At 48.1% G+C, this 25,962-nt stretch overlaps 1 protein-coding gene and 1 pseudogene across 1 annotated transcript in view; one reads left to right on the top strand and one right to left on the bottom strand.

Annotated features, from left to right (window-relative positions):
• The window catches only part of C5h1orf127 (similar to human chromosome 1 open reading frame 127), a 35,426-nt gene extending 15,329 nt beyond the window's left edge, over nt 1–20,097 (bottom strand). The window contains 5 exon segments of the mRNA XM_039111358.2: nt 2,349–2,492; nt 3,712–3,836; nt 7,029–7,127; nt 9,540–9,640; nt 19,941–20,097. Of these exon segments, the coding sequence (XP_038967286.1) occupies nt 2,349–2,492; nt 3,712–3,836; nt 7,029–7,127; nt 9,540–9,640; nt 19,941–19,966 (495 nt within the window). The 5' untranslated portion in view covers nt 19,967–20,097.
• Rpl14-ps2 (ribosomal protein L14, pseudogene 2) lies at nt 11,140–11,928 on the top strand (annotated as a pseudogene).
• Nucleotides 20,098–25,962: the final 5,865 nt, after the last annotated feature.

The raw sequence follows: 25,962 nt of genomic DNA, 5'->3' as shown, positions 1-25,962 counted from the left end.
CAAGAGAATCGAAGTTCAATCTTCTGCTGCGTAGTGAGTTTGAGGCCAGCCTGAGAGACATGAGACCCTGGTAGCAAACTAAGTGAGCAACTGCTCACCGCTCAGCGACTAGCGTGAACAGTCTTCCCTTGCTGAGGAGTCCAGGGCCTACACAAGCCAGGCAAGCACTGGGCTACGTTCCCGGTCAGCTTTTTATGATGTAATTTTGTAGGGAGCCATATTGGATTTGGGCCTGGCCACCTTGTGACTGTATAGCTCAAGGTGGCTACGTGACTCTGGGCTGTATGGCCACAGATGTTCACCCCTAAGATGGCTGCTGTAAGATTATGAGATTGTTGGACAAAAGCCTCTCCGAGGAAGATTCAGGGAACGATCACAGGATGTTTCAGCCTGAGCGAAGCTAGTGCCCTGCCCTGAGCAGATTCCTGAGAAGGGCTCGACCTTTTCAAAGAACTTGTCCCCGGAAGACTGTTGCCTCAGAGTGTAAGGAGAATATCTTGCAGTTTAATGATTTACCTTATGTCCTTGGGCACTTCCCAGTACTCCCCCGCCCTAAGCTTCAGTTCCTGCTTCAATTCCTGCTTCAGAGCTTTAAATGCTGTACATTCCTCTCAATAAACAAGATCTTGACAACAGAACCTTGCTTGGTCTCCTTTTCTCCCTCCCTTGACCCTCAGGTAGCGCCTCTTTGGGACCCTGAATAACTGGACCTGCTGGACGGGTCACAATTTTACAGACAATTAGAGGTTTCCTGTTTCTCTCTAAAAGCTGAAAATTCTAGCTAGCTTGAGCAGCTGCTCATTGAAAAGCTGGTTCTAGTTCTTGCCAAGGGCCATCATGTTTCAGGCTCAGAGCCCCGTTCTGCCACTACCTGCTATGGGACCTCAGCCACTCTCACTTCTTTGCCTACTTGTCCACTCTGTAAAATGGGGCTGTAGACAGCACCTCCTGTCTACTGTGAGCTGGGTCACAGTGTTAGCAAAGCAGGGGCAAGGGCATGATTGATTGGTGGAGCATTTGCCTAGCAGATGCCAAGTCCTGAGCTCCGTCCTTAGCGCCAAAATAATAAACCAGAAAGCAGCAACGTTCACACCTCACACAGCAGGGTGGGTGGGAAGAGAAGCTGCTCTGAGGAAATGAAAGCTTGAGTTCAATTCCTTCCTCCTCTCTCTGTCTGGCACACTCGTTTCTGCTGTGGGTTTGCAACCTTCCCCATCCCCCCCCCCCAGCCTAGTCTTTCTCTGTTCCAAAGCTGTAGAGAACCTGGAGCTCAAAGATGCTACCAGGCAATGACAGCAGACAGCTGGAATATGCCATAGGCCTGTGTTCCCTCCAACTGGGATGTTACATCTGAAATCCATTGCTCCTCACTGCTGGGGATGGAACCTGAGACCGTCCGTGCATACCGCCATCCCGATGTCTACAAATCTTTAACGTGACCTAGGTTAACAAAGAGGACCCAAAGCCGGGGAAACTGTTCTGTGCATAAGGCACTTGCCTTAAAAAAATGTAAAGATCTTGGGGCTGGAGAGATGGCTCAGTGGTTAAGAGCACTGACTGCTCTTCCAGAGGTCCTGAGTTCAATTCCCAGCAACCACATGGTGACTCACAACCCTCTGTAACGGGATCTGATGCCCTCCTCTGGTGTGCATGAAGACAGCATGCACATATGTATGAACTCAATAAATAAGTCTTTTTTTTTTTTTTTAAATGTAAGGACCTGAATTGAATCGCCAGAACCCACATAGAGCCAGACGCAGTAGCTGGGATCTGTAATCTCAACATTCCTCCAGCAAGGTAGGATGTAGAGCCCAGAGACTCCCCAGAAGTTTGAAGGCCTGACACACGGAGTTACTACAAGTGAGAGGCCCTGTCTCCGACCAAGTGAAGGGTGAGACCTGATACCTGAGGTTGGCCTCTGACTCCCACAGTCCTTGGGAAACCCATACATATGAACACACACTTGTACACACATGGGGGTGGGGGCTGGGGGCTGGGGGACGGGAGGGGGAGGACCGAGTCAGCAACATTCCTTAATCCAAGGAGAGAAACACAAATACTGGTTTGATGCTGGCATGAAGAACACAGCCTCAGAGACTTGATCACTCACCCCGCCCCTTATCCTGACACAGGCCTCACTGCTCAAAAGACTGGGGGAAGGTGGCTCCCAGTCAACATTACAAGGACGCACAAAGAACGGTCCTATCCCATGCCTCTAGTTGTCTGCTTTGCTGGGCTACGTCCCAAGGCTCAGGAACCACAACCTGGGCCTTTGAAGGGAAGCCAGAGTCCTGAATGCCCCACCGCCACCTCAGGGGGGCCCTCCCAGGCCTTCCCAGGGCTGTTACCTGGATGAATGAGGGATGGCAGGAGACGCTCTGCTCACCCAACCTTGCCACGATCATGGGACACTTCATTACGAAGCGATTGCTCTCCTTCAACCTTTCCGCCCCTCTTCCAAACATTCTGATTTCCAACCTGTAATCTGCTTTCTGGGAGCCAGGCAAAAATTCACACGCGCAAATAAAAGAAGAAAATGCCTGGGTTCGGTCCCCAGCTCCGAAAAAAAGAAGAAGAAGAAAATAAGCCACAATTATAGGTCGGCCTTTATTCAGCAGTGGGCGTGATTAATGCAGGCCTCCTGGAAGCCTGTCTCCTGGAAGAGCGAAGAAGCAGTGGAAGGATCTCAGGGACTGGGAACCAACCTTGGGAGATTCTGGCCTGTGACAGTTCATCCCCCACAAGGGAAGCCCCTGGGGCTGGGGACTGCTATACCTTTCAGGAAGATTGCCCGTAAAGAGGCTTGTATGCCATCATCTCTGACAACATACAAGTATCTGTGGCCTGTTTCCTTTGACTCCGGTAAAAAAATCCCTTGGTCCCAATTTATAGCTGAGCAGTTGAGGCACAGCAAACAACCTAGGGCCATTTCTACAGTAGAGTTTCAACATGTCAGGCCAGCTTGGTCTATAGATTGAGTTCTAAAACATTCTTCCTTTCTTTCTTTTTTTTTTTTTAATTTTTTTTTTTTAAGATTTTATTTTATTCTATGAGTACACTGTAGCTGCCTTCAGACACACCAGAAGAGGGCATCAGATCTCATTACAGATGGCTGTGAGCCACCATGTGGTTGCTGGGATTTGAACTCAGGACCTCAGGAAGAGCAGTCGGTGCTCTTAACCACTGAGCCATCTCTCCAGCCCCCTTCCTTTCTTTCTTAAGATTTATTTATTCTATGTATCCAGATACACCAGAAGAGGACATCAGATCCCACTACAGAGGGTTGCGAGCCACCATGTGGTTGCTGGGAATTGAACTCGGGACCTCTAGGAAGAGCAGTCATTGCTCCTGACCACTGAGCCATCTCTCCAGCCCTATATATTGAGTTCTAAGACAGCCAGGTCTCTGTTACACAGAAAAACCTGGGGGTGGGGGTCGGGGGACAGAACTAGAGGCAGTGGTATATACCTTTAGTCCCAGCACTTGAGAGGCAGGGGCAGGCAGATCTCTGTGAGTTTGAGGCCAGCCTCATGTGTCCAGCTAATAAACCCAGGCCAGCTCTGGGTTTATAGGGAGACTCTGTGTCAAAACAACAACAGAGGGAGCTGGCTAAGTAACTAAGTGGATGTATACTTTTGCCCGACATCCTAGCATCGGTGAGGCCCTGACTTCTGACCCCAGCACAGCAAATAAGTTGCTTTTCAAACCCACCTCTTTCTGTACAAAGCAGCCAGAGTACAGTGCACGGAAGATGTAGCCTCCCTCATGAGCAGGATGCAAAAGGTAACCACATTTGGGAAGAAGAGAATCCAGGTGTTTGGGGGACCTCTTGGTGCCTATGACAGAAACAGACAGAACCATGGGACAAAAGTGGAGGCGAGGTAAGGAGTGTCCAACACCCAGACAAAGGCCCAAGGCTGCTCTGCCCTGGAGCGCCAGAAAACGATAAAGACAGAGTTGCGGAAGGCGGACACCAACAGAAGCCTGTTGGTTCTGCCAGACATACTACAGACTGCTCCCCTCCCGGCCACTTGTCAGCTCTGGACCAGCCTGGGTTGCAGAAGCTGTCTCTTACTTCCTTCCGTCCACTGTAGTGTACTTCCCTGCCCCGACCCCCGACCCCCGACCCCAGCCACTCATGGAGTCCCACTCACGCCTGTGCCAGATCGCTCCACTCTCCACTCAGAGAGAGTCATGGAGGTGCGCATAACCTCTGACTGCCCTCCCTCTGCCTTAGCCACACAGGCCTTCCTGCTACTTCTAACACGTCGTGGGTGCACTCGAGGCCTTTCCACTGGCTGAGTCTTCTCTCAGAGCTCTTTCTAGATACCTGCTTGGCTAGGTCCACCGCTCTTAAGTCTTTAAAAGTAAAGCCCCCTTGTCAACGAGGTCTGTGCCAGCAGAGCCTCCTCCATCATGGCTCTCCAAACCCCGCCCCTCTCCCATGGTGCCTTTCCGCATCAGGCAATACGACCTCGCCTGCTGAAAAAAACACGACAGTGACTCTAACAATGGTCTTGTTGCCCTCCACTCAAATGCGGGCCTGGTGGCGCCAAGAGTATTTATCTGTTTTGTTCTTTGCCATATTCCTAGCGCCTTGAGTAAGCTGGGTCTGGCACATCTAGCAGGCTCTCAAGAAGTAAACATTCATTGGGTGAGAAATATCACCGAGCAGAGGGATTACGGGTAGTTTTCATTATCGTCTTTAGATTCCTTCTGTTTCCATAATTATCTCTCGTCGCTTTTGAGGTAATTTTTCTTTTTTTAAGTCTCAGCTGACGGGAGCCGAACATGCCCTTGCAGGAGACAGCTTTCGAAGCCTGGATGTGGGGGGACTCTCTCTGGTGACATGCTTTCCTTCTAAGAGTACGCAGCCTTCGCGGCTATCTTTAGCCGGAGATCAAGGCCGAGCCTGTGGCTCTGAAAGGCAGATCGCTGGGGAAATAAAGTGTCTAAGCGTGGATGTGCAAATTGACCCGCTTTAGTCTCCCATTCACGTCGGCACTTTGTAAATATTTGCCCGCATCCCGCTGCTCACACCTGCTTGCTGTCCCTTCAACTTTATGGAAGGCAGCAGGCAGCGTCGTTTTCTGCATCCCCACCTGGCGCTGCGGAGCAAAAGACACAGTCTCCCTCCGAAGCCACAGGTGTCTCTGACAGCGCCTAAAACTAATGGCCTGTGGCTGGCTGCTGTGACTAATTCCCTGATTATTGACTTTATGATTTTACACTTAAAACTTCTTTATAATAACACACGGAAATGTTTAATGGGCTCTATCCAGAGCCATAAAAATTACTTATTGAACAAGCGTTTTAAAACTATTAATCTATTGTTTTCCATTAATAATGACTTTCCAAAGAACAGGCGACAGCTTAATGTATCCTCCGCGTTTTCTCCTGGAAAAGTGGCCTTTTAATACACGAATGCTGCTCCAGCTCGCGAGAGGCATCGCTGGCTGGCTGACCATCCCAGGGCCAGTCCAGGATTCAGGACACACCAGTCCCAGGCAGCACTTTAGAATCCCCAGACCAAGCCAGGCGTGGTGGCTCACACCTGTAATTCCGGCGCTGGGAGGCTGAGGCAGGGGGACTGCCATGAGCTTAGGGTCAGCCTGGACTGCACAGAGATCTAGGGTAGCCTGGGCCACAGCATATTTTTGACCCTTCCTTCAAAAATAAGGGAAGGGAAAGGAAAAAAAAAAAAACACTCAGAGATGGGAAGCCTCCCCCAAACCCCCAATTTCTTCATTCTTGTACAAAAGAGGAAAATTGGGTGTCTTACTCATGGCCTCTGTGATTGAAGCTACAACAGGAGGCGAGCTCGAGCTGCAGGCACATTATCTCTGTTCTGGTTCCTTCTAGAAGTTTCTGAGGGTCTCCCACTCTGCAATGGGTAAGCTCATGGCTCAAAACTTTCTTCAGGTGATCGCCGCCCCTCTTTTTTATTTTTTAATTAATTAATTGATATATTTTATGTATATGAGTACACTGTGGCTGTCTTCAGACACACCAGAAGAGGGCATTGGATCCCATTACAGATGGTTGTGAGCCACCATGTGGTTGCTGGGAATTGAACTCAGGATCTCTGGAAGAGCAGTCAGTGCTCTTAACCTCTAAGTCATCCCTCCAGCCCTCTTTTTGGCTGTTTTAGGCCCACCAAGCGTGAGATGGTAGTTCCTGTGGGTAAGACGTGTGGGCCAGGGACTGGAGAGATGACTCAGTGGTTAAGAGCACTGGCTGCTGTTCTTCCAGAGAACCTGGATTTGCTTTCCAGCACACACATGGCGGGTGGCTCAGAAACATCTGTAATCCCAGTTCCAGAAGATGGGCACCCTCTTCTGGCCCCCACTAGGAATGCATGTACACTGTGTACAAACTCACCTGCAGGCAAAACACCCATACACATGCCATAAAGGTTTAAACCCCCCCCCCAAAAAAAAAAGGAATTGTGAATGAGCAAAATGGCTCGATGGGCTAACAGCACTTGGCACCAAGCCTCATGACTTGAGTTCAAATTCATACCCGTTTAGTTGAAGGAAAGATTGCCTCCTGCAAGTTATCCTCTGACCTCCACATGAACACTGCAGCACAGTTTTGTGGACCCGTGCTCTTAAGTGAGCGTGAGCGCATGCACGCGTTTAGGGGCAAAGTAGCACCTGATGGACACTTCGACCCAGGTAAGCAAATATCTGTTAAAAGTTTCCTAGACATGAAACCGAGAGTCCTTAGTCCTGGAGACACACAGCAGCTATCGCCAGAGCCATGGGCTGTACCTGCTCCCAACTACCTGCAGGTGGCGCTGGTGACAAGCGTGTGAACAAGGGTAGAAGGCTATTTTAAGTAGGGACCAGAAGAGGAAAAGGGATGAGAGCACAAGCAGGAGGGAGGTCAGAGGGTCCCTGGGAAGGAACCAGCATGAAGCCTTCAGGGAACGCCGCACTTGTGCCCTGGTGTGAGGGAAGCATTGGGGATCTCCGACCAGTCAAGGGCAGAACATCCGAAAACCCGGATCTGAGAAGATGGCTTACCCCGCAGGCGAAGGACCCCAGCCAGCCACTGCCTCAAACCCAGCACGTGGCTCCTCGAGATCTGCAGGGTCATGTAGTCTGAGAAGCACTCGACCTTCTCTGTAAGACGAAAAGATACTTCTGAGGAGACAGAGAGGACACAAAAGAGAGAGAGGAAGGGAAGGAGGAAGGGTAAGCAGGCTTCCTTTCAACCCTGCAGCGGTGGACCAGCTACGAAACGGGTCGCCATTGCATCTAACCAGTGTTTTATGAGGAGACGGAGAACGATGTGATTTACTTCCCTTCCTGCAGTCTGAGAGTTCCTCTGGCAAACCTGAGGGTCCCACCCCTGATAGCTAGTTATTTGTTTGTTTATTATGTATACAGTGTTCTGCCTGAATATATGCCTGTACGCCAGAAGAGGGCGCCAAGATCACATTACAAGTGGTTGTAAGCCATCACGTGGTTGCTGGGAATGAATTCAAGACCTCTGAGAGAGCAGTCCGCTGAGCCATCTCTCCAGCCCTCCTCACCCCTGCTCTTATGCCCCGGCCACATCTTCTCTCTCAAAGACGAGTGAGTAATGGAAAACCCAGGGGCCAGGGATATGGCTCAGTGGGGATGAGCTCCCGCTGAGCAAGCCTGAGGATCTGAGTTCAAGTCCCAGCACCCATGGAAAGAGCCACGAGTGGCTATATATACACTTTCTCCCCTGTGCTGATGGGTATAGAGACAGGGGGCCTGCCAAGATTCAGTGAGCGAGCCTGTCTCAAGCGATAGGGTGGAAAAGGAGGGAGCAGGGCAATTGACACCCTCCTCTGGCCCCGACATGTATGAAGAGGCACATATACCCAGAGAGGTGCGTATATCATCCACATACACACACAATAAATTAATTTGTAAAACGTGGGAGCCAGTGAGATGGCTCAGCAAATAATGGCCCTTGCCACCCAAACATATTAACCTGTCAACCTGAGTTAGATTCCCAGAACCCATATGCCTTAGGTTTCCATTGCCGTGATAAATGACCTGACCAAAAGAAGGGTTTATTCCAGCTTCCAGTTGTAGTCCACCGTAAAGAGAAGTCAGAGCAGGGGCCTGCATGCAGGAGCCGGAGCAGGGGCCACGTAGGGGTGACGCTTACTGGCTTGTTCCCCATAGCTTGCTCAGCCTGCTTTCTTATAGAACCCAGGGCCACAGCCCAGGGGTGGCACTGCCCACACTAGACTGTGCCCTCCTACATCAACCGTGAGTCAAGAAAATCACTCAGGAGGCAGAGCAGGTGAATCTCTGTGAGTTCCAGGCCAGCCAGGACCTCATAGTGAAACCCTGTCTCGAAAAACAAACAACAACAACACAAATAAAAACCCTAGACCACTTTGTGTCCAGAGAGGTAGCTCAGTGGAATAGCACAGGCTGCCCTTCCAGTGGTCCTGAGTTCAATTCCCAGCACCCACAGGGTGGCTCACAACCATCTGTAATGGGATCTGATGCCCTCTTCTGGTGTGTCTGAAGACAGCTACAGTGTACTCACATACATTAAATAAATAAATAAACAAATAAATAAATCTTTTTTTTTTAAGGCAGGGAGTTGGGTAGAGGATGACAACATAGGGCTTGGCCCAGAATAAATGCTGGGCACACACGTTACTCTTTTTTTTTTTTTTTTTTTTTTTTTTTTGGTTCTTTTTTTCGGAGCTGGGGACCGAACCCAGGGCCTTGCGCTTCCTAGGTAAGCGCTCTACCACTGAGCTAAATCCCCAGCCCCCACATGTTACTCTTGTAGTTATCTTTTGTGTGGCCAGTGACTGACAGCAGAGACCCCAGGCTCTATGAAGTCTGGGTTCTATTAGTCTTTGCCAGGAGATCGAAGACAAGTCTCTCACTCCTCTGGACTCTCGTGTAAAACCAAGTTAGTGATCCCGGTGCAGTGGTGCACACCTTTAATCCCAGCACTTGGGAGACAGAGACAGGCAGATCTCTGCGAGTTCAAAGCCAGCCTGGTCTATGCAATGAGTTCCAGACCAGCCAGAGCTGTATACTGAGACCCCTGTGCCACAAAACAAAACAAGCCAGGCGGTGGCACACATCTTTCATCCCAGTACTCAGAAGACAGAGGCAGGCAGATCTCTGAGTCAGCCTGGTCTACAGAGTGAGTTCTGGGACAGCCAGGGCTACAAAGAAACCTTGTCTTGAAAAAGTAAAAATCAAATAAACAACAAAGGTGAAAAGAACAAACAAATTAGTGGCCTCCAAGACTCCCTGCCAAGCCTGGTGCATGAGCCTGCACCAGATATTTCAAAACAAGTGCCGACCTGAAAGGAAACCTGGTCCAGCCTCTGGCACCAGCCGTCCCTGGGAAGCCCAGCACTTGGCCTCAAAGTTGAAAGGAGGGACGGCCATCCATCCAGGCTGGTGTGCCGGCTATGAATGCTTTCTGGCTTCCATGTAACCACAGCAAGTAGTTATCAGTCTGAGGAGATGGGGACCGCCCAGAGCCTGTAGCGAACCAGAAAAGCGTGATTGATTTACCTGTCAGAGCTCCACGTGCTGGGTGAGGCCTGTCCTTGTTTGACCTGAAGGGGAGGATCCATGGGAACACCGCAGGCTGAATGCACGCCAGACAGACGGTCCTGCACGGAAGAGTGAAGGGCGTGGAGTGGGTGCCTAGCCCCGGAGGGCTGCCTCATCCGCCTCAGTTCAGCCAGACAATTACATCTCACTTCTGGGTTTGTTTTCTTTCAGAAAAAATTTTTTTGCTATTATTATTGTTTTGTTGTGTTTTAAGCCAAGGTCCCAATCTTAACCTCGCTATACAGCCCAGGCCGGCCTGTGACTTGGAATCCATCCTGCCTTTGCCTACCAAATGCTCAGATTACAGGTGTGCAACATCGCAATTACAACTCATCCAGTCGATTATATTTATGTGTATATGGATTTTATTTTATTTTATTTTATTTTTGCTCCGCCATGGGGTCAAACCCGGGGCACCAGAATGCTAAGCAAGCATTCTGCCGCTGAATGACACCCTAGCCCCAGGGATACATCGTTTGCATTCTACCGTGGGCAGTAGCCAGGACAGCGACCAAGCAGCAAAGGCGAAGAAAGAGATGAATATTGGGATCTTCCATAGCAAGCGTGAACTAAAGAAGAAACCGGGATGAGGCCCAGAGACTGGAGCTGGGGATGCTGAGGGAGGCTATTTCCCAGAGCATCAATGGAAAAAGATAGTTTCCCAAAAGGCAACATTGTGACCCAGATTTTACAATGAGTCCACCTTTAAGGATTAAGTCATTGTTAATGAGGGAGCTCTGCAGATTACAGCCAGTTTAAAGGAGAGAGAAGAAAAGAAGAGGAGGAGGGGGAGGGGGAGGGGAAGAGGAAGGGGGAGGGGGAAGGAGGAGGAGGGAGAGGCAGGGGTGGGGCGAGTAGGAGGGGGAGATAGGGAAGGAGGAGGAGGAAGAGGGGAAGGAGAGGGGGAGGGGGAGGTAGGGTTGGGGCAAGGAGGACAGGGTAGGTAGGGAAGAAGCGAAGAAGCGGGAGAAGGAGGAGGAGGGGGGACGACGTAGGGAGGAGTGGGAGGAGGTACATTTTTTTCTAGATTCCAGGATGTTGGGATGAGTGTGCAAACAGCTTAGTGCACAGAGGGAGGCAGAAGTCCTGAATGAACACCTCTCTCTCTCTCTCTCTCTCTCTCTCTCTCTCTCTCTCTCTCTCTCACACACACACACACACACACACACATACACACACACACACACCACACACCTTGATGAGAATCCTTCACACTTCACACGCCCTAGGAATCTCCAGTTTAAAGTACCACACAGTGCTAGACAGACGGCTCCCTCATTAAGTACCTGACATGGGAGCAAGCCAGCCTAGGTGATGTGCACCTGTAATCTCGGCACCCGGGAAACACAGTCACGTGGTTCCTAGGGGCTCCCTGGCCAGCTAGTCTATCTGGATTGGTGAGCTCCAGGTTCAGTGAGAGATCCTGTCTTAAAAAAAGTAAGATAGAGGGTTGGGGATTTAGCTCAGTGGTAGAGTGCTTGCCTAACAAGCGCAAGGCCCTGGGTTCGGTCCCCAGCTCCAAAAAAAAAAAAAAAAAAAAAAAGTAAGATAGGACACATGCGCACGGCAGGGCGGGCCCTCTCCCTTCTCTGTGAGCGCCGCCAACATGGTGTTCAGGCGTTTCGTGGTGGTTGGCCGAGTGGCCTACATCTCCTTTGGGCCCCATGCTGGAAAGCTGGTCGCAATTGTAGATGTTATTGATCAAAACAGGACTTTAGTGGATGGCCCCTGCACTCGGATGAGGAGGCAGGCCATGCCTTTCAAATGCATGCAGCTCACTGACTTCATCCTCAAGTTCCCACGAAGTGCGCGCCAGAAGTATGTACGGGAAGCTTGAGAAAAGGCAGACATCAATACAAAGTGGGCCGCTACACGATGGGCCAAGAAAATTGATGCCAGAGAAAGGAAAACCAAGATGACAGATTTTGATCGGTTCAAAGTCATGAAGGCAAAGAAAATGAGGAACAGAATAATCAAGACTGAAGTGAAGAAACTCCAGAGAGCTGCTCTCCTGAAAGCTTCTCCTAAAAAAGCCGCTGTTGCTAAGGCTGCCATTGCGGCTGCAGCAGCTGCTAAAGCCAAGGTCCCAGCCAAGAAGGCAACAGGACCAGGCCAGAAGGCCGCAGGCCAGAAAGCTCCTGCACAGAAGGCTGCAGGCCAGAAGGCAGCGACCCCTGCTAAAGGTCAGAAGGCAACGCCCCTGCTAAAGGTCAGAAGGGTCAGAAGACCCCGGCCCAGAAGGCACCTGCTCCAAAGGCAGCCGTCAAGAAAGCATGAGGAGGCTACACAAAGAATAAAGGTTCTTTTTGACTGACCAAAAAAAAAAAAAAAAAAAAAAAAAAGAAAAGTAAGCTAGAGCCACCATGGTGTGGTAGTCACACATCTTTAATCTCATAACTGGGAGTCAGAAGCAGTCGGACCTCTGAGTTCAAGAGCAGCCTGGTCTACATAGTGAGTTTCAGGACAACCAGGGCTACATAGTGAGACCCTATCTCAAAACGCCAGCAATAATAATAATTATGATAATAATAATAACGCGAAGGCATTAAGGAGATTAATCAAAAAATACAAAAATTAAGGTGGAGAGGGATGGAGAGATAGCTCAGAAGTTAAGAGCACGAGCTGCTCTTTCAGAGGTCCTGAGTACAATTCCCAGCAACCTCATGGCGGCTAACAGTCATCTGTAATGAGATCTGGCGCCCTCTTCTGGCCTACACACAACCATGCAAGCAGGATGCTGTATACATAATAAATAAGTCTTTAAAAAATGATAAGGTGGGGGGCTGGAGAGATGGCTCAGTGGTTAAGAGCACTGACTGCTTGCTCTTCTAGAGGTCCTGAGTTCAATTCCCAGCAACCACATGGTGGCTCACAACCATCTGTAAATGGGATCCAATGCCCTCTTCTCGTGTGCATGAAGACAGCGACAGTGTACTTGTATAAATAAAATAAATAAATCTTAAAAAAAAAAAATGATAAGGTGGAGATCAATGAAGGATGGCACTTTTGTCTACCTCTAGCCTGTACACACACACACAAGAGCATGCATGCCCCCCACTGCACATTCTTGTACATGTGTGCCCTCCTTGACAAAGAGCATACACACAAACGTGTACACACATAACACAGTAAATAAAAACAATAAGTATCACAAACTAAGGTAAGGAAGGTTGAGTCAGAGAGAAAATGTCTACACCAAGCAAGCCATTTCCGCTGGACATAGCCTGTAACCGTCAAAATCTGAGGGGCTGTAAAGTGGCTTACTGGGGAAACGTGCTTGCCACCAAGTCTGGCAACCAGAGTTGGATCCCTGGAACCCACATGGTGGAAGGAGAAAAACTGACTCTGCAAAATTGCCCTCTGGCCCTCATGTGTGTAGTAACCCGTGGGTATGTGAGTATGCACACCAAAATAAATAAATGTTAAAAATAAATAAATAACTCTCTTTGCCCGTTGCAGAGTTCCCGTGTCAGATTGAAACGTCGCAGAGCTGTGGTATTTGAGCAGAGGTGAAATAGCAAAGAATTCTGAGCTCCGATCCAGGGAGGTGCATTCCAGCCAGAGGGAACGGCAGGTGTGAGACTGCAGGCAGGCGTGTGGAATGAGTTTGACGCATTTAAAGAATTAAATGAAAAGGTCAGTGCAGAGGGACAGAGGGACAAACAGCGGGCAGATGGTTGGGTAGGTTACTCTAGAGCCAGAGGGACTGGGGTCTGGCCATAAAGTAGACCAGAAGTTCTGGAGAACCCTAAATGGGGAAAGCAGATAATCCCTCATGTTTCAGGGTTTCTCTGTGTAGCCCCAGCTGTTCTGAAACTCACTCTGTAGACCAGGCTGGCCTCAAACTCAGAGATCCATCTGCCTCTGCCTCCCGAGTGCTGGAATCAATGGCAGGTTCCACCACATTCACAGGACTTTTAGGCAGCTCAACAGTTGCAAGCACTTGTAGCGCTTGCAGAAAACCTAGGTTCGATTCCTAGAACCCATGTGTGTTGGCTCACAACCATCTGTAGCTCCAGTTCCAGGGACCTGACTCCCACTTCTGTCCCCCGTGGGCACAGCACACATGTGATATGCTTCTATATGCATGCTGGCAAAACACATAAAACAAATAAATCTAAAAAGTACTCTTAGATTTAATAAATCAGCTACAGCTCTAGATGTGGTGACTCACACTTATAATCCTAGCACTGAAGAGGCTGAGGCAAGAGAATTCCTATGACTTCCCGACCACAGTGGACTATAGACTAAGACTTTGTCTCACAGACAAAATCAATTCTCAACCTTTTGACTAAGATCAAGTGCATGCATACATGCAAACTTACACACATACATGTATACATGCCTACACACATACATGTATACATACATACACATATTCGTGCATACATACAAATATACATGCATACATACCTACCACATACATGTATACATACCTACACATACATGTATACATGTCTACATGCATACATGCATACATATCTACACACATCCATGTATACATACCTACACACATCCATGCATATGTACTGACACACATCCATGTACACATACCTACACACGTACATACATGCATACAATGGTAAGCTAGGCCTGGCTTACATAGTAAGTACCAGACCAATTAGGGTTTCATAGCAAGACTCCACCTTACAATAAACAAACAGCAACAGAACAACCTACAAGGTTAGGGGTGTACTTAAGGGTAGAGAATTGCTTAGCATTCAAAAGGTCCCAGGTTTTAGGGGTCCAGTGCTCTTGCAGAGGACCTCAGTTCCTAGCACCCACCTTGGGAGCCTTACAAACATCTACAACTCCAGCTCCAGAGAACCTGAAACTTTCTTTTGGCCTCTGTGGAGTCCTGTGTTTACATGTACATACTCTACATGGATACACGCACACGCACGGTGGTGCATACCTGTATTCCCAGCACTTGGGAGGCGGAAGCAGGCAGATCTCTGTGAGTTCTGCAGTGCTGGGGACAGCTCTCAGGACTCTGTACATTCTGGATAAGCACTCTAGCAAACAAAGCTAACACCCTGGTCTCCAGCGTGAGCTTCAGGCCAGCCAGAGCTACACAGTGAGACCTGTCTTTAAAAGTAAATCTTGGGCTGGGGATTTAGCTCAGTGGTAGAGCGCTTACCTAGGAAGCGCAAGGCCCTGGGTTCGGTCCCCAGCTCCGAAAAAATGAACCAAAAAAAAAAAAAAAAAAAAAAAGTAAATCTTAGGGGTTGGGGATTTAGCTCAGTGGTAGAGCGCTTGCCTAGGAAGCGCAAGGCCCTGGGTTCGGTCCCCAGCTCCGAAAAAAAGAACCAAAAAAAAAAAAAAAAATGTGGCTTGAAAAAGTAAATCTTTGGGGCTAGAGAGATGGCTCAGTGGTTAAGAGCACTGACTGCTCTTCCCGAGGTCCTGAGTTCAATTCCCAGCAACCACACGGTGGCTCACAACCATCTGTAATGGGATCTGATGCCCTCTTCTGGTGTGTCTGAAGACAGCTACAGTGTACTTATATATAATAAATAAATATATCTTTAAAAGTAAATCTTTGAGAGGGGAGGGTTTAAGACAGGCTTATTCTGTGTAGACATGGCTATCCTGGAACTAACTCTGTAGTCCAGGCTGGCCTCTAACTCAGAGATCACCACCGGGTTAAATACAATTTTTTTTAAAGTCTGGTTTTGAAGGACTACACGAAGAGTCTAAACTCTGTAGAAAGGCAATCTCTGGGGCTGGAGAGATGGCTCAGTAGTTAAGAGCACTGACTGCTCTTCTAGAGGTCCTGAGTTCAAATCCCAGCAACCACATGGTGACTCACAACCATCTGTAATAGGATCTGATGCCCTCTTCTGGTGTCTGAAGACAGTGACAGTGTAGTCCTGTACATAAACTAAATAAATAATTTTTTTTAGAGGAAACTTTTTTAAAGATTTATTTATTTATTATTTCTATGAATACACTGTCACTGTCTGCAGACACACTAGAAGAGGGCATCAGATCCTATTACAGATGGTTGTGAGCCACCCTGTGGTTGCTGGGAATTGAACTCGAGACCTCTGGAAGAACAGTCAGTGCTCTTAACCGCTGAGCCATCTCTCCAGCCCCATAAATAATTCTTTAAAAAAAAAAAAGAAAGAAAGAGGGGTTGGGGATTTGGCTCAGTGGTAGAGCACTTGCCTAGCAAGCGCAAGGCCCTGGGTTCGATCCCCAGCTCCGAAAAAAAGAATAGAAAAAAAGAAAGAAAGAAAGAAAGAAAGAAAGAAAGAAAGAAAGAGAGAGAGAGAGAAAGAAAGAAAGGCAACCTCTTTAAGTGACAGTTGGGAAATAGCTCTGGGTTCAGAAGCTCCGGTGACTGCCAACACCTGGGAAACCCAGCAGGAGGCAGGCCACTGAGAAACTCCCAGCTCCCAGAAGCTGGGAGCTGAGTGACCCCACTACTTTCAGAAGCCAGCACCACCTAAGGCCGATGCCTCTGCAACCTCATTCCAGCAGGCACAGCGCCTAAAAAGGTATGCATGAGGCTGTCCACAGAGCAGGGCTGTTTCCTCAGACTGGAAACCACCCAAACACGCATCAGCACAGCAATGGACCGCCACACTGGATCTGTTCCCCGTAGCAGATGGTAGAACACGTAAAAAGCAACGTACCACTTGATGGACGTTTTGCTGAGTGAAGGAAGTGAGACATGACGGAGCATCCTTTCTGTGACTGTATTTATAGACAGGTCAAAAATAGACATAGGTGGGGGCTGGAGATGCTCAGTGGTTAAGAGCACTGACTGCTCTTCCAGAGGTCCTGAGTTCAAATCCCAGCAGTCACATGGTGGCTCACAATCATCTGTAATCGGATCGGATGCCCTCTACAAGACAGCTACAGTGTACTCACATACATAAAATAAATAAATCTTAAAAAAATAAAAACAAAATGGACATAGTCATTGCATTTGGAGGTGCAGGTAGCCGCTCCTTTGGGGAGGAAAGTGGAAGTCATTGGGGTGGGCCGGAGCATGGCAGGGGCGGGGGTGGGGAGGGAGCAAGGGAATTGCTTTAGAATGTAAAGTTGGACCCACAAATGTACTAAATTTCTTCAGGGAAAACAAAAACAAAAAGAATCAAACGAACCCAGGATGTTCTCTAATGCACTCAGAATGGAGTCTGTGCCTGTATCTGTGAGCCAGTACTGGGAGCTTCAGAACTCAGCGCCATGAGAATTGTTCTTATGCAGAAAAATGTGAATTGGGTAAACAGCATGAAGTGTGGCCCTGATGCCTAGCGCTCCGGAACACCAGGCACGCTCATGAATGCGCAGGCGCACTCATGAATGCCCATAATTTCAGCTCTTGGGAGGTGGTGGCAACGTGAGAAAATATCCTTTTAAGAAAAAAAGCAAGTCTTGCCCAGCTAGAGTGTGGCTGCTTGCTGACCTGTGGCTGTGGTTTTAATTTTGCATCCATTAAGGGAACTCGTTTCAGCATTCTGCACCGACCGTATATGGGTCTGCTCTGGGGATTTCTCTTTTGAACTCAAGACAACATTTAATAAAATGTCTCTAAAATGTGTTCACATTTCAATTTAGTTCTTTCAGTGTTGGACAATAAATCGTAGGACCTCGGGACTCGGGGCCGGCACATTCCTACTTTACGTTCCCGGACAAAGACTTAGGTTCTTTTTTAAAGAAGAGGGCTTCAGATGTAGTGCAGTGTGTAGCTCTATGGTCCACGACGGAAAATGTACATAAATCCCTATTTAAATATGTGTGGAAATATACACATCTGTGTATGCCAATGTTTGAAGTTATTTTCTTTTAGATTTTCTAAATTTATGTGGATACACTGTCACTATATTCACACACACCAGAAGAGGGCATCAGATCCCATTACAGATGGTTGTGAGCCACCATGTGGTTGCTGGGAATTGAACTCAGGACCTCTGGAAGAGCAGTCAGTGCTCTTAACCACTGAGCCATCTCTCCAGTCTTGAAGTATGGCTGCATATACCTCTAATCCCAGCACTTCAGAGGCTAAGGCAGGAAGAATCCGATCCTTAGACCACTCAGGACTACATGGAGAAACTCTGTATCAAAAACAAGAGACTGAAGAGCCCGCCCAGTGGTTAAGAGAATGTGCTGCCCTTGCAGAGGACCAGCGTTCAGTTCCCAGCCACCCACGTGGCGGCAATTCCAGGAAATCTGTTGGCCTGTGGGTACTGCATTCAATTGGTGCTCTTACAGGCATGCAGGCAAAACACTCAGAAACATGAAAAACAAATGAATACTTAAGGGGAACAAAAGATAAGAAAGGACACTGGGCTGGAGAGTTGGCTCAATGGTTAGGAGCACTGACTGCTCTTCCAGAGGTCCTGAGTTCAAATCCCAGCAACCACATGGTGGCTCACAACCATCTGTAATGGGATCTGATGCCCTCTTCTGGTGTCTGAAGACAGTTACAGTGTATTCACATACATAAGATAAATAAATAAATCTTTAAAGAAAGGACACTAGGTTTCCATCTAAGGTTACTTTCACTGGGTCCTTCAGTTCTTGGATATCAAATGAGTTGAGAGCCAAGACTAAGGCAGATCAATTGCCAAGGTCCTCAGTCCTCCAGAATAAGTTGGCAAAAAAGTACCTAGACCAGTGGGTACTTCCTAACATGTCAGTCCTTTAATACAGTTCCTCATGTTGTGGTGACCCTCCAACCATAAAATTATTTTTGTTGATACTTCGTAACTGTAATGTTGGTAATGCTATGAATTGTAAATACCCGTTTTCCAATGATCTTAGGCAACTCCTGTGAAAGAGCCATTCAGTCCCCAACCACAGGTTGAGACCCGCTGGCCTAGACACTTTCCCTAGCCTGTAATCTGAGCTGGGCCTGCAGCTCTGCCAGATTCAACTGCCTACACTTCACCTACCCACTGCATACAAAATGCAGAATAAAGCCAGGCATGGCGGCACAGACCTGCAATATCAGCACTCTGGAAACAGAGGCAAGGGTATCTGGAGCTTGAGGCCAGCCTGAGCTACATAAGGAGACCCTATCTCAAACTTCAAGTGGGACCCTGAGACGATCTGGTGACATCGTCCCTGGAGCGAACCTAACTGGAGGTCGCACCCCCCCCCGCCCCGGCTTCCAGCAGGGGGCAGCACTATCGCCACTGGTAAGTTTGCGAAGCATTTGAAGTTAAAGATTCCCCTAGGGCAGGTGAATCTGCTGCTAGAGGCTGAGAAGAGACCTGGGAAAGGAGAAGCACGCTGCTGTGGCTGCGTGGTGTCATCCTCGTCCCCATCCGTGCTGTTACACAGAAAAGTGCATTACACCCGCTTTGCTAGAGCCCGGGCAGCTTGCCGACCTGCTTATGGTCTCTTCCCTCACTTCCTCGGATCTCTTCCTCCTCCTCCTCCTCCTCCTCCACCTCCTCCTCCTCCTCCTCCTCCTCCACCTCCTCCTCCTCCTCCTCCTCCACCTCCTCCTCCTCCCTCCCCACTAGGAGTGAGATTCCAGCTTGGCTTTTACAGCTCCAGAACTTTCCCTTCGCAGCCTGGGTATAGACCTGACCCTTCGTGTCCCAAAGCTGAGCCCCACACTGAGCAGTTATGAGAAGTGGGTGGTTCTTGGCATGGGACCCAGACCTCCTCCTGCTTGCCCCCCGCCCCCACCCAGCTTCTCCATCGCCCTCATTGTCCACAGATCTACAAATGTCACACAGCACACAGAAGGCCTGCAGTAAGGAAGCCAGAGCCAACCGCCAGCTACTGACCTTCAAGCCTCAGAGACCCCACTCCTCCCAGAGTGGGTTTGTTCTGTTTTCCAGTGTAGGCTGAGACCTGGTCGTGAGCATGCTAGACAAACCATGAAAAGGGATAACTGGGGTTGGGGATTTAGCTCAGCGGTAGAGCACTTGCCTAGCAAGTGCAAGGCCCTGGGTTCTGTCCCCAGCTCCGGAAAAAAAAAAGAAAGAAAGAAAGAAAGAAAGAAAGAAAGAAAGAAAGAAAGAAAGAGCTCTCCTCTTCAAGATGTAATAAACGCTTTGCTCCAGAAGGAAAAAAAAAAAAAAAAAGAAAGAAAGAAAGAAAAGGGATAACCAAGGAGCCTGGGCAAGGTGGGAGTGACTCTGCCAGGACCTCCCCTGAGAAGACTGGATCATCTGGTGCCTTCTTTTCATATCTGTCAACCAAGCAGCCACAGATCTGAGCAGGCTTCACCTACCACCTCCTCCTTTCTAGACGCAAAGCTTCTGGATTCTAAAAGGAAATATTTGGTTTCTGCTCCAAAGGGTACAAGGGAAGCTCAGGATTCCCCTGGTGTCTCAGTTCCCATGAAGACCAAATAAGACCTTCTTGGAAGGCCTGGGTAAGGCCACTTACCAGACAACTGCCACAGACCCCCACATCCTCAGCCCACTGGCTCCCTCCTCCCCTGGAGGAGTTTATCTAGTGGCACTCCCAGCTCAGAAGTAAAGGGCCAGCCTGTCCCCTTCCCTTGGTTGCCAAGAGTCACCCAGGTGCCAGCCAGGTGCCAGAATGCACAGATGTGTGTTAACACCTCTCCCTGCTTTGTGCCCCCTGGGGTGACATTAATTGCTTTATGCCCTTGAGACCTCACAAAAGGGGGTGCTGTTGTTTGTTGCTGTAACAAATACCATGACCAAAAGCAAAATTGCATCTTGCATTAGAGTCCATCACTGAAGGAGCACAGAGTAGAAACCTGGGGGCAGGAACCTAGAGGCAGGAACTGACGCAGGACTACACAGAAACCCTGTCTTCAAAACAAAACGATATATAAAACATAACTGCATCTACTTAGTGTCCATGTGCATTCATGAGTGTGTGTGTGTGTGTGTGTGTGTGTGTGTGTGTGTGCGCGCGCGCGCACACGTGCGCACACCACAGTGCTCTTTCAGGAGTCAGTTCTCTCTTCGTGCCATGTGTGTCCCAGCGATTTAAGAGTCATCAGGCTTGGTGGCAAGTGCTTTTTTATGTGCTGAGCCATTTAACCAGCCCCCTTCCCCCATTTTGTTACAAAAATTTTTCAAAACACACCAAGCTGGGTACCCATCTTCTAGAATCTTCTTTGTTAGTGTTTAGCACCCTTCTTTTAGACCATATCCTGAGCTCAACTCTGCACTGACAGCTTACTCTTTAAACCCAGGTTTATTCTGAGGCACCTGAGGAGACATGGACGGAACCTTGCCCTCAGTGTAATTCTTGAAAACGTGTCATGTAGGCCCTGTTTACACACTGATGGGAGGTTCTTGTCACACCAAACAGAAGCAACCCAGATTGGGACATGCAGCTGGGTAGCCCTTCACGGGGACCCTTGAAGCACTCACTTCAAACAGCCTCACATAAGAACGCCACGGCCTTCCCTTTCTGACAACACAAACCTCATCCCTCCTACATCTCTCCACCCACCCCTACAGAAATAGCCACATGCCTTAACCTGTCTTTGTCTTTTTTTATTAGTTTTTTGTTGTTGTTGTTCTGTTTTGTTGCATTGTCTTTCAAGACAGGGTTTCCCTGTGTAGCTCTGACTGTCCTGGAACTCACTTTCTAGACTAGGCTGGCCTTGAACTCAGAGATCCACCTGCCTTTATCTGCTGACATTAAAGGCACACATCTTTTTTTTTTTTTTAAGATTTATTTATTTCACATATTTGAGTACACTGTAGCTGTCTTCAGACACACCAGAAGAGGGCATCAGATCCCATTACAGATGGTTGTGAGCCACCATGTGGTTGCTGGGAATTGAACTCAGGACCTCTGGAAGAACAGTCAGTGCTCTTAACTGCTGAGCCATCTCTCCAGCCCCAAAGGCACACATTTTTAAACACACATCTACACACACACACACACACACACACACACACACAGAGAGAGAGAGAGAGACAGAGACAGAGACAGAGACAGAGAGACAGAGAGAGAGAGACTGACTGACTTCTGGAATATTCTTTGAGAAGGCAGTTTCATTGGAATCTTACACAAATGAGCTCGAATTTCATTTTTCCATTTGGGAAACATCACATTTTCAAAATTGCTTCTCCTCAATAACAGTTAAGAACTGGCTAAGTCACAGCTCCCGGGTGGCTTTCACCACGGTTTTATTTATGAACAGCTTCCTCTCTTGCAAATGAGAAATTGCATCTAAGCTAAGGGCTCAACTACCCACAAAGCTGGTTTTCCAAAAGCACAACCACCCACACGCTCATGGGTCTCCTTCAACACTTGGAGGTCAAAGAGTAATAAGAAAATATTAACTCCAATTGCCTCACTCCCGGGGCATTCTCAAGTTCACTCATCTCTGTGAAAAAATCACTGTTGCCACTAGGCTTGCCAAATGTGTACCTGGTTAATCAGTTACAAAATATACAAAGTATCTCATTGCATCTCAATGTAACAGGGCTCCAGACCTTAGCAGGACTGACCCCATGATGGGAGTACCATTCAGGCAGTAAAACACAGCACATAGACAGTACCACTAAACAAAGGCCTAAACCATCAAAGCCCACATAGTCCTGGGAAAGTCTCAAAATGCACCAACCTTGCCTTTTCGCTTCTGGCTAACTGTTCTTGTTAACTGAAGTATGGTTCTTGTGCTTAAAAGCGTGCCCTATGTTGTCACCGGCTGGATCATAAAGACTTTCTGTTGGCTTACATCCATATCCGAGCAGCCTTCTCTGACGGATACCCACACCACCAGCCTGGGAGCCAGGAAATGGGCGTTTGGACTCGTGATATGGAAATGTAATATTTTCCCACCCTATTGTCGATACTGGGGATTAAACTCATGGTAATGCTAGGCAAGCACTCTACCAACTGAGATACATGCCCACCCTGAGCCAGGTTTTGCTTTGCCTCCATTCATCCAGAAGTTTCTCTGAGCTAGACAGGTTCTGAGACGTTAACGCAGAGCCATCTAACCTGGAGTCCACCCTCAAAGGCACACATCTGTGTAAGGTCAAGAGTTCTTGATCTTGAATGGGCGAAGACACGTTCTTTTTTTTAATTTCTAATTTATTTATTTTATGAATATGAGTACACTGTAGCTGTCTTCACACACTTAGAGGAGGGCATCAGATCCCATTACAGATGATTGTGAGCCACCATGTGGTTGCTGGGAATTGAACTCGGGACCTCTGGAAGAGCAGTCAGTGCTCTTAACTGCTGAGCCATCTCTCCAGCCCCGAGAAGACACATTCTTACCTTCACTTGCATCGAGTTGAAAGTTAGCATTTGATTCCAATATGAACAACAATATGAACAACGTTATGAGCAAGTCAAACAAGCCACTATATTATTTTGCTCCCAAGAGAAGTCCCAGGTAACTTCTTTCATTTTTCCACTTATTTAGTGTGGAGTGTGTGTGTGTGTGTGTGTGTGTGTGTGTGTCACTACACATATGTGGCGATCGGAGAAGAATTTGTGGAGTCGGTTCTCTCCCACCATGTGAGTCCCAGGGATTGAACTCTGGCTGTCAGACTTGGCTGCAGGCCTCCTTACCTGAGGAACCATCTTACTGGTCCTAATCCATGTGTTTTCACGACCCGAGGTGACCGTTACAGAATCTCAGACAGCTTTTACAGTTAGCACTGGTTTTGTCTGCTTTTTGCTGGTACTGGGGCTTGAACCTGGGTGTTCTACACAGGAGGCAAAGTCCTCTGCCACTGAGCTACAGCCCCAGTTCTTCATCAGGGCTCTTCGGGTAACGCAGTGACCCACGGTGGCTGTCAAGCCTTCACCCAGAAGTACTGATGCTATGACGCTGTGAATCTGATAATTCGCTCTTTTTTTTTTTTTTTTTTTTTGGTTCATTTTTTCGGAGCTGGGGACCGAACCCAGGGCCTTGCGCTTCCTAGGTAAGCGCTCTACCACTGAGCTAAATCCCCAGCCCCCTGATAATTCGCTCTTGCTATCAACTGAGGTATTTTGGGCGGAGGGACATTTGTATTTCTAATTATTTCATTATATGTGGCAAAAGACACACATCAGGAGCCCGCCTCAGGCTCCCAAGAGCTGGGATCACAGACATCAAACTGCCGGCTTAGTCATCTTCAGACTTTTATTGTATCTATGCCTCTGAGTTGTGGGATTGAAGGTGTGTGCCACCACCACCTCCCGCTGTCCCTCTCTTCATCCCTTCATGTGCATGGGTGTGTAGGTCAAAGGGCAATTTCAAAAGCAGTTCTCTCTCAGGGTTGGGGATTTAGCTCAGTGGTAGAGCGCTTGCCTAGGAAGCGCAAGGCCCTGGGTTCGGTCCCCAGCTCCGGAAAAAAAAAGAACCAAAAAAAAAAAAAAAAGGAGTTCTCACTCCACCTTGGTGAGGCAGAGCATCCTAGCTGTTGAGCCTCCAGGAGCTCCTGTCTCTGCCTCCCATTTCACTGTAGGAGTGTGGGGGTACAGAGATACAGACAGCTTTTTTATGTGGATGGGCAGTGGCAGCCTTTAATCCCAGCACTCAGGAGGCAGAGGCAGGCGAGTTTCTGAGTCTGAAGCCATCCTGGTTTACAGACTGAGTTCCAGAACAGCCAGGACTACACAGAGAAATCCTGTCTTGAAAAACTAAAACCAAACCACAAACCAACCTACCTTCCTTCTTTCCTTCCTTTCTTTTTTTTTTTTTTTTTTCAAATTCGGGTTCCAGAATCAGAATCTGATGTTTCCCACTGGAGCTGTCTCCTAGCCTCCATCAGAGTCTCTATCAAACTCTTTCCCCCTCTCCCCCTCTTTTTCTTTTTAAATCCAGTGTGGTGGTGACTCATGCCTTTAATCCCAGCACTCCAGAGGCAGAGGCAGGTGGATCTCTGAGTTTGAAGCCAGCCTGGTCTAGAGTGAGTTCCAGGGTAGCCAGGGATACACAGAGAAGCCCTGTCTCAAAACACCAAAAAAAAAAAAAAAAAAAAAAAAAAAAAAAGATAAAAAGAAAGAAAGAAAGAAAAAAAAAAACCCTTTTTCCACCTCGTTTAGAAAATATATACTAGTTTGATTTCAAGAAGCAAATTAACAGTTAAGAACCCAGATTCTGGAAATACTCCGCCTCTGTAGATTTCAGAGAGATGCAAATCAAAGTGACATTATGAGAGAGCATTTTACATTCATCAAAATGGCAAAAATTAGGGAGATGGAAACGAGCGAGGAGGAGTGCTGGGGAACTGGAGAGGGGGCAGGGAAAGCAGCAGCCTCAAGCACTCAGGTGCCTCAGGTCTGGGGGGCACAGGACCACAGCCTGTGCTCGCTCTGGTTTCTTTTCTGGACCATCCGGATGGTAGTAAGCTTCTCCACAGAGGTAAAGAGTCAAGCAACTCTGGACGTTAATTGCTGAGATTGTTCCTGTGCCAAAGAAGGGTTCTGTGAACACAGCCTTGTAGCTCCCGGATGGCCAAGGAGCCTTGCTCCTCTGTGGCAGTCTTGGAACTCTAGGGACCAGCAGAGGATGCATGGGCCACAGGAATGCTGTGAGCAGTTAGAAGTAAAGGACTGGGGCTGGGGATTTAGCTCAGTGGTAGAGCGCTTACCTAGGAAGCGTTTTACCCAAGGCCCTGGGTTCGGTCCCCAGCTCCGAAAAAAAAGAACCAAAAAAAAAAAAAAAAGTAAAGGACTACAGGTTGGTAAGCTTTGCTGTAAAGAACACACAGTAAACACTTGGGCTTTGAAGATGATACTATGAATATGAATGTTAAATGTAACAAATGGAGGACAGACAAATGGGCGAGCCTGCCTTGTTCTGATAGAACTGTTATCTGTAGGGTTGGAGAGATGGCTCAGTGGTTAAATGCACATCTCTTCCAGTGGACCTGAGTTCAGTTCCCAGCACTCACACCTGGCAGCTCATAATTGCCTCTAATCTCTGTGAACACATACCCACATTCAGATATACACATAAAAAAATAATAATAATAAAAACCGGGGGGCTGGGGATTTAGCTCAGTGGTAGAGCGCTTGCCTAGCAAGCACAAGGCCCTGGGTTCGGTCCCCAGCTCTGAAAAAAAGAAAAAAATAATAATAATAAAAACCGGGCTGGAGAGATGACTCAGCAGTTAAGAGCACTGACTGCTCTTCCAGAGGTCCTGAGTTCAAATCCCAGAAACCGTATGGTGGCTCACAACCATAGAATCTGACGCCCTCTTCTGGCATGTCTTAAGACAAGACCGTGAATTTACATAAAATAAATCTTAAAAAAACTGGGACTGGAGAGATGACCTATTGGTTAAGAACACTGACTACTCGGGGCTGGGGATTTAGCTCAGTGGTAGAGCGCTTACCTAGGAAGCGCAAGGCCCTGGGTTTGGCCCCCAGCTCCGAAAAAAAAGAACCAAAAAAAAAAAAAAAAAAAAAAAAAGAACACTGACTACTCTTCCAGAGGACCCGGGTTCAATTCCCAGCACCTATGTGG

The sequence above is a fragment of the Rattus norvegicus genome, chromosome 5 (assembly GCF_036323735.1).
Source record: "Rattus norvegicus strain BN/NHsdMcwi chromosome 5, GRCr8, whole genome shotgun sequence".
In the NCBI taxonomy this organism is placed as follows: Eukaryota; Metazoa; Chordata; class Mammalia; order Rodentia; family Muridae; genus Rattus; species Rattus norvegicus.
This window is presented reverse-complemented; position numbering and strand designations above follow the sequence as displayed.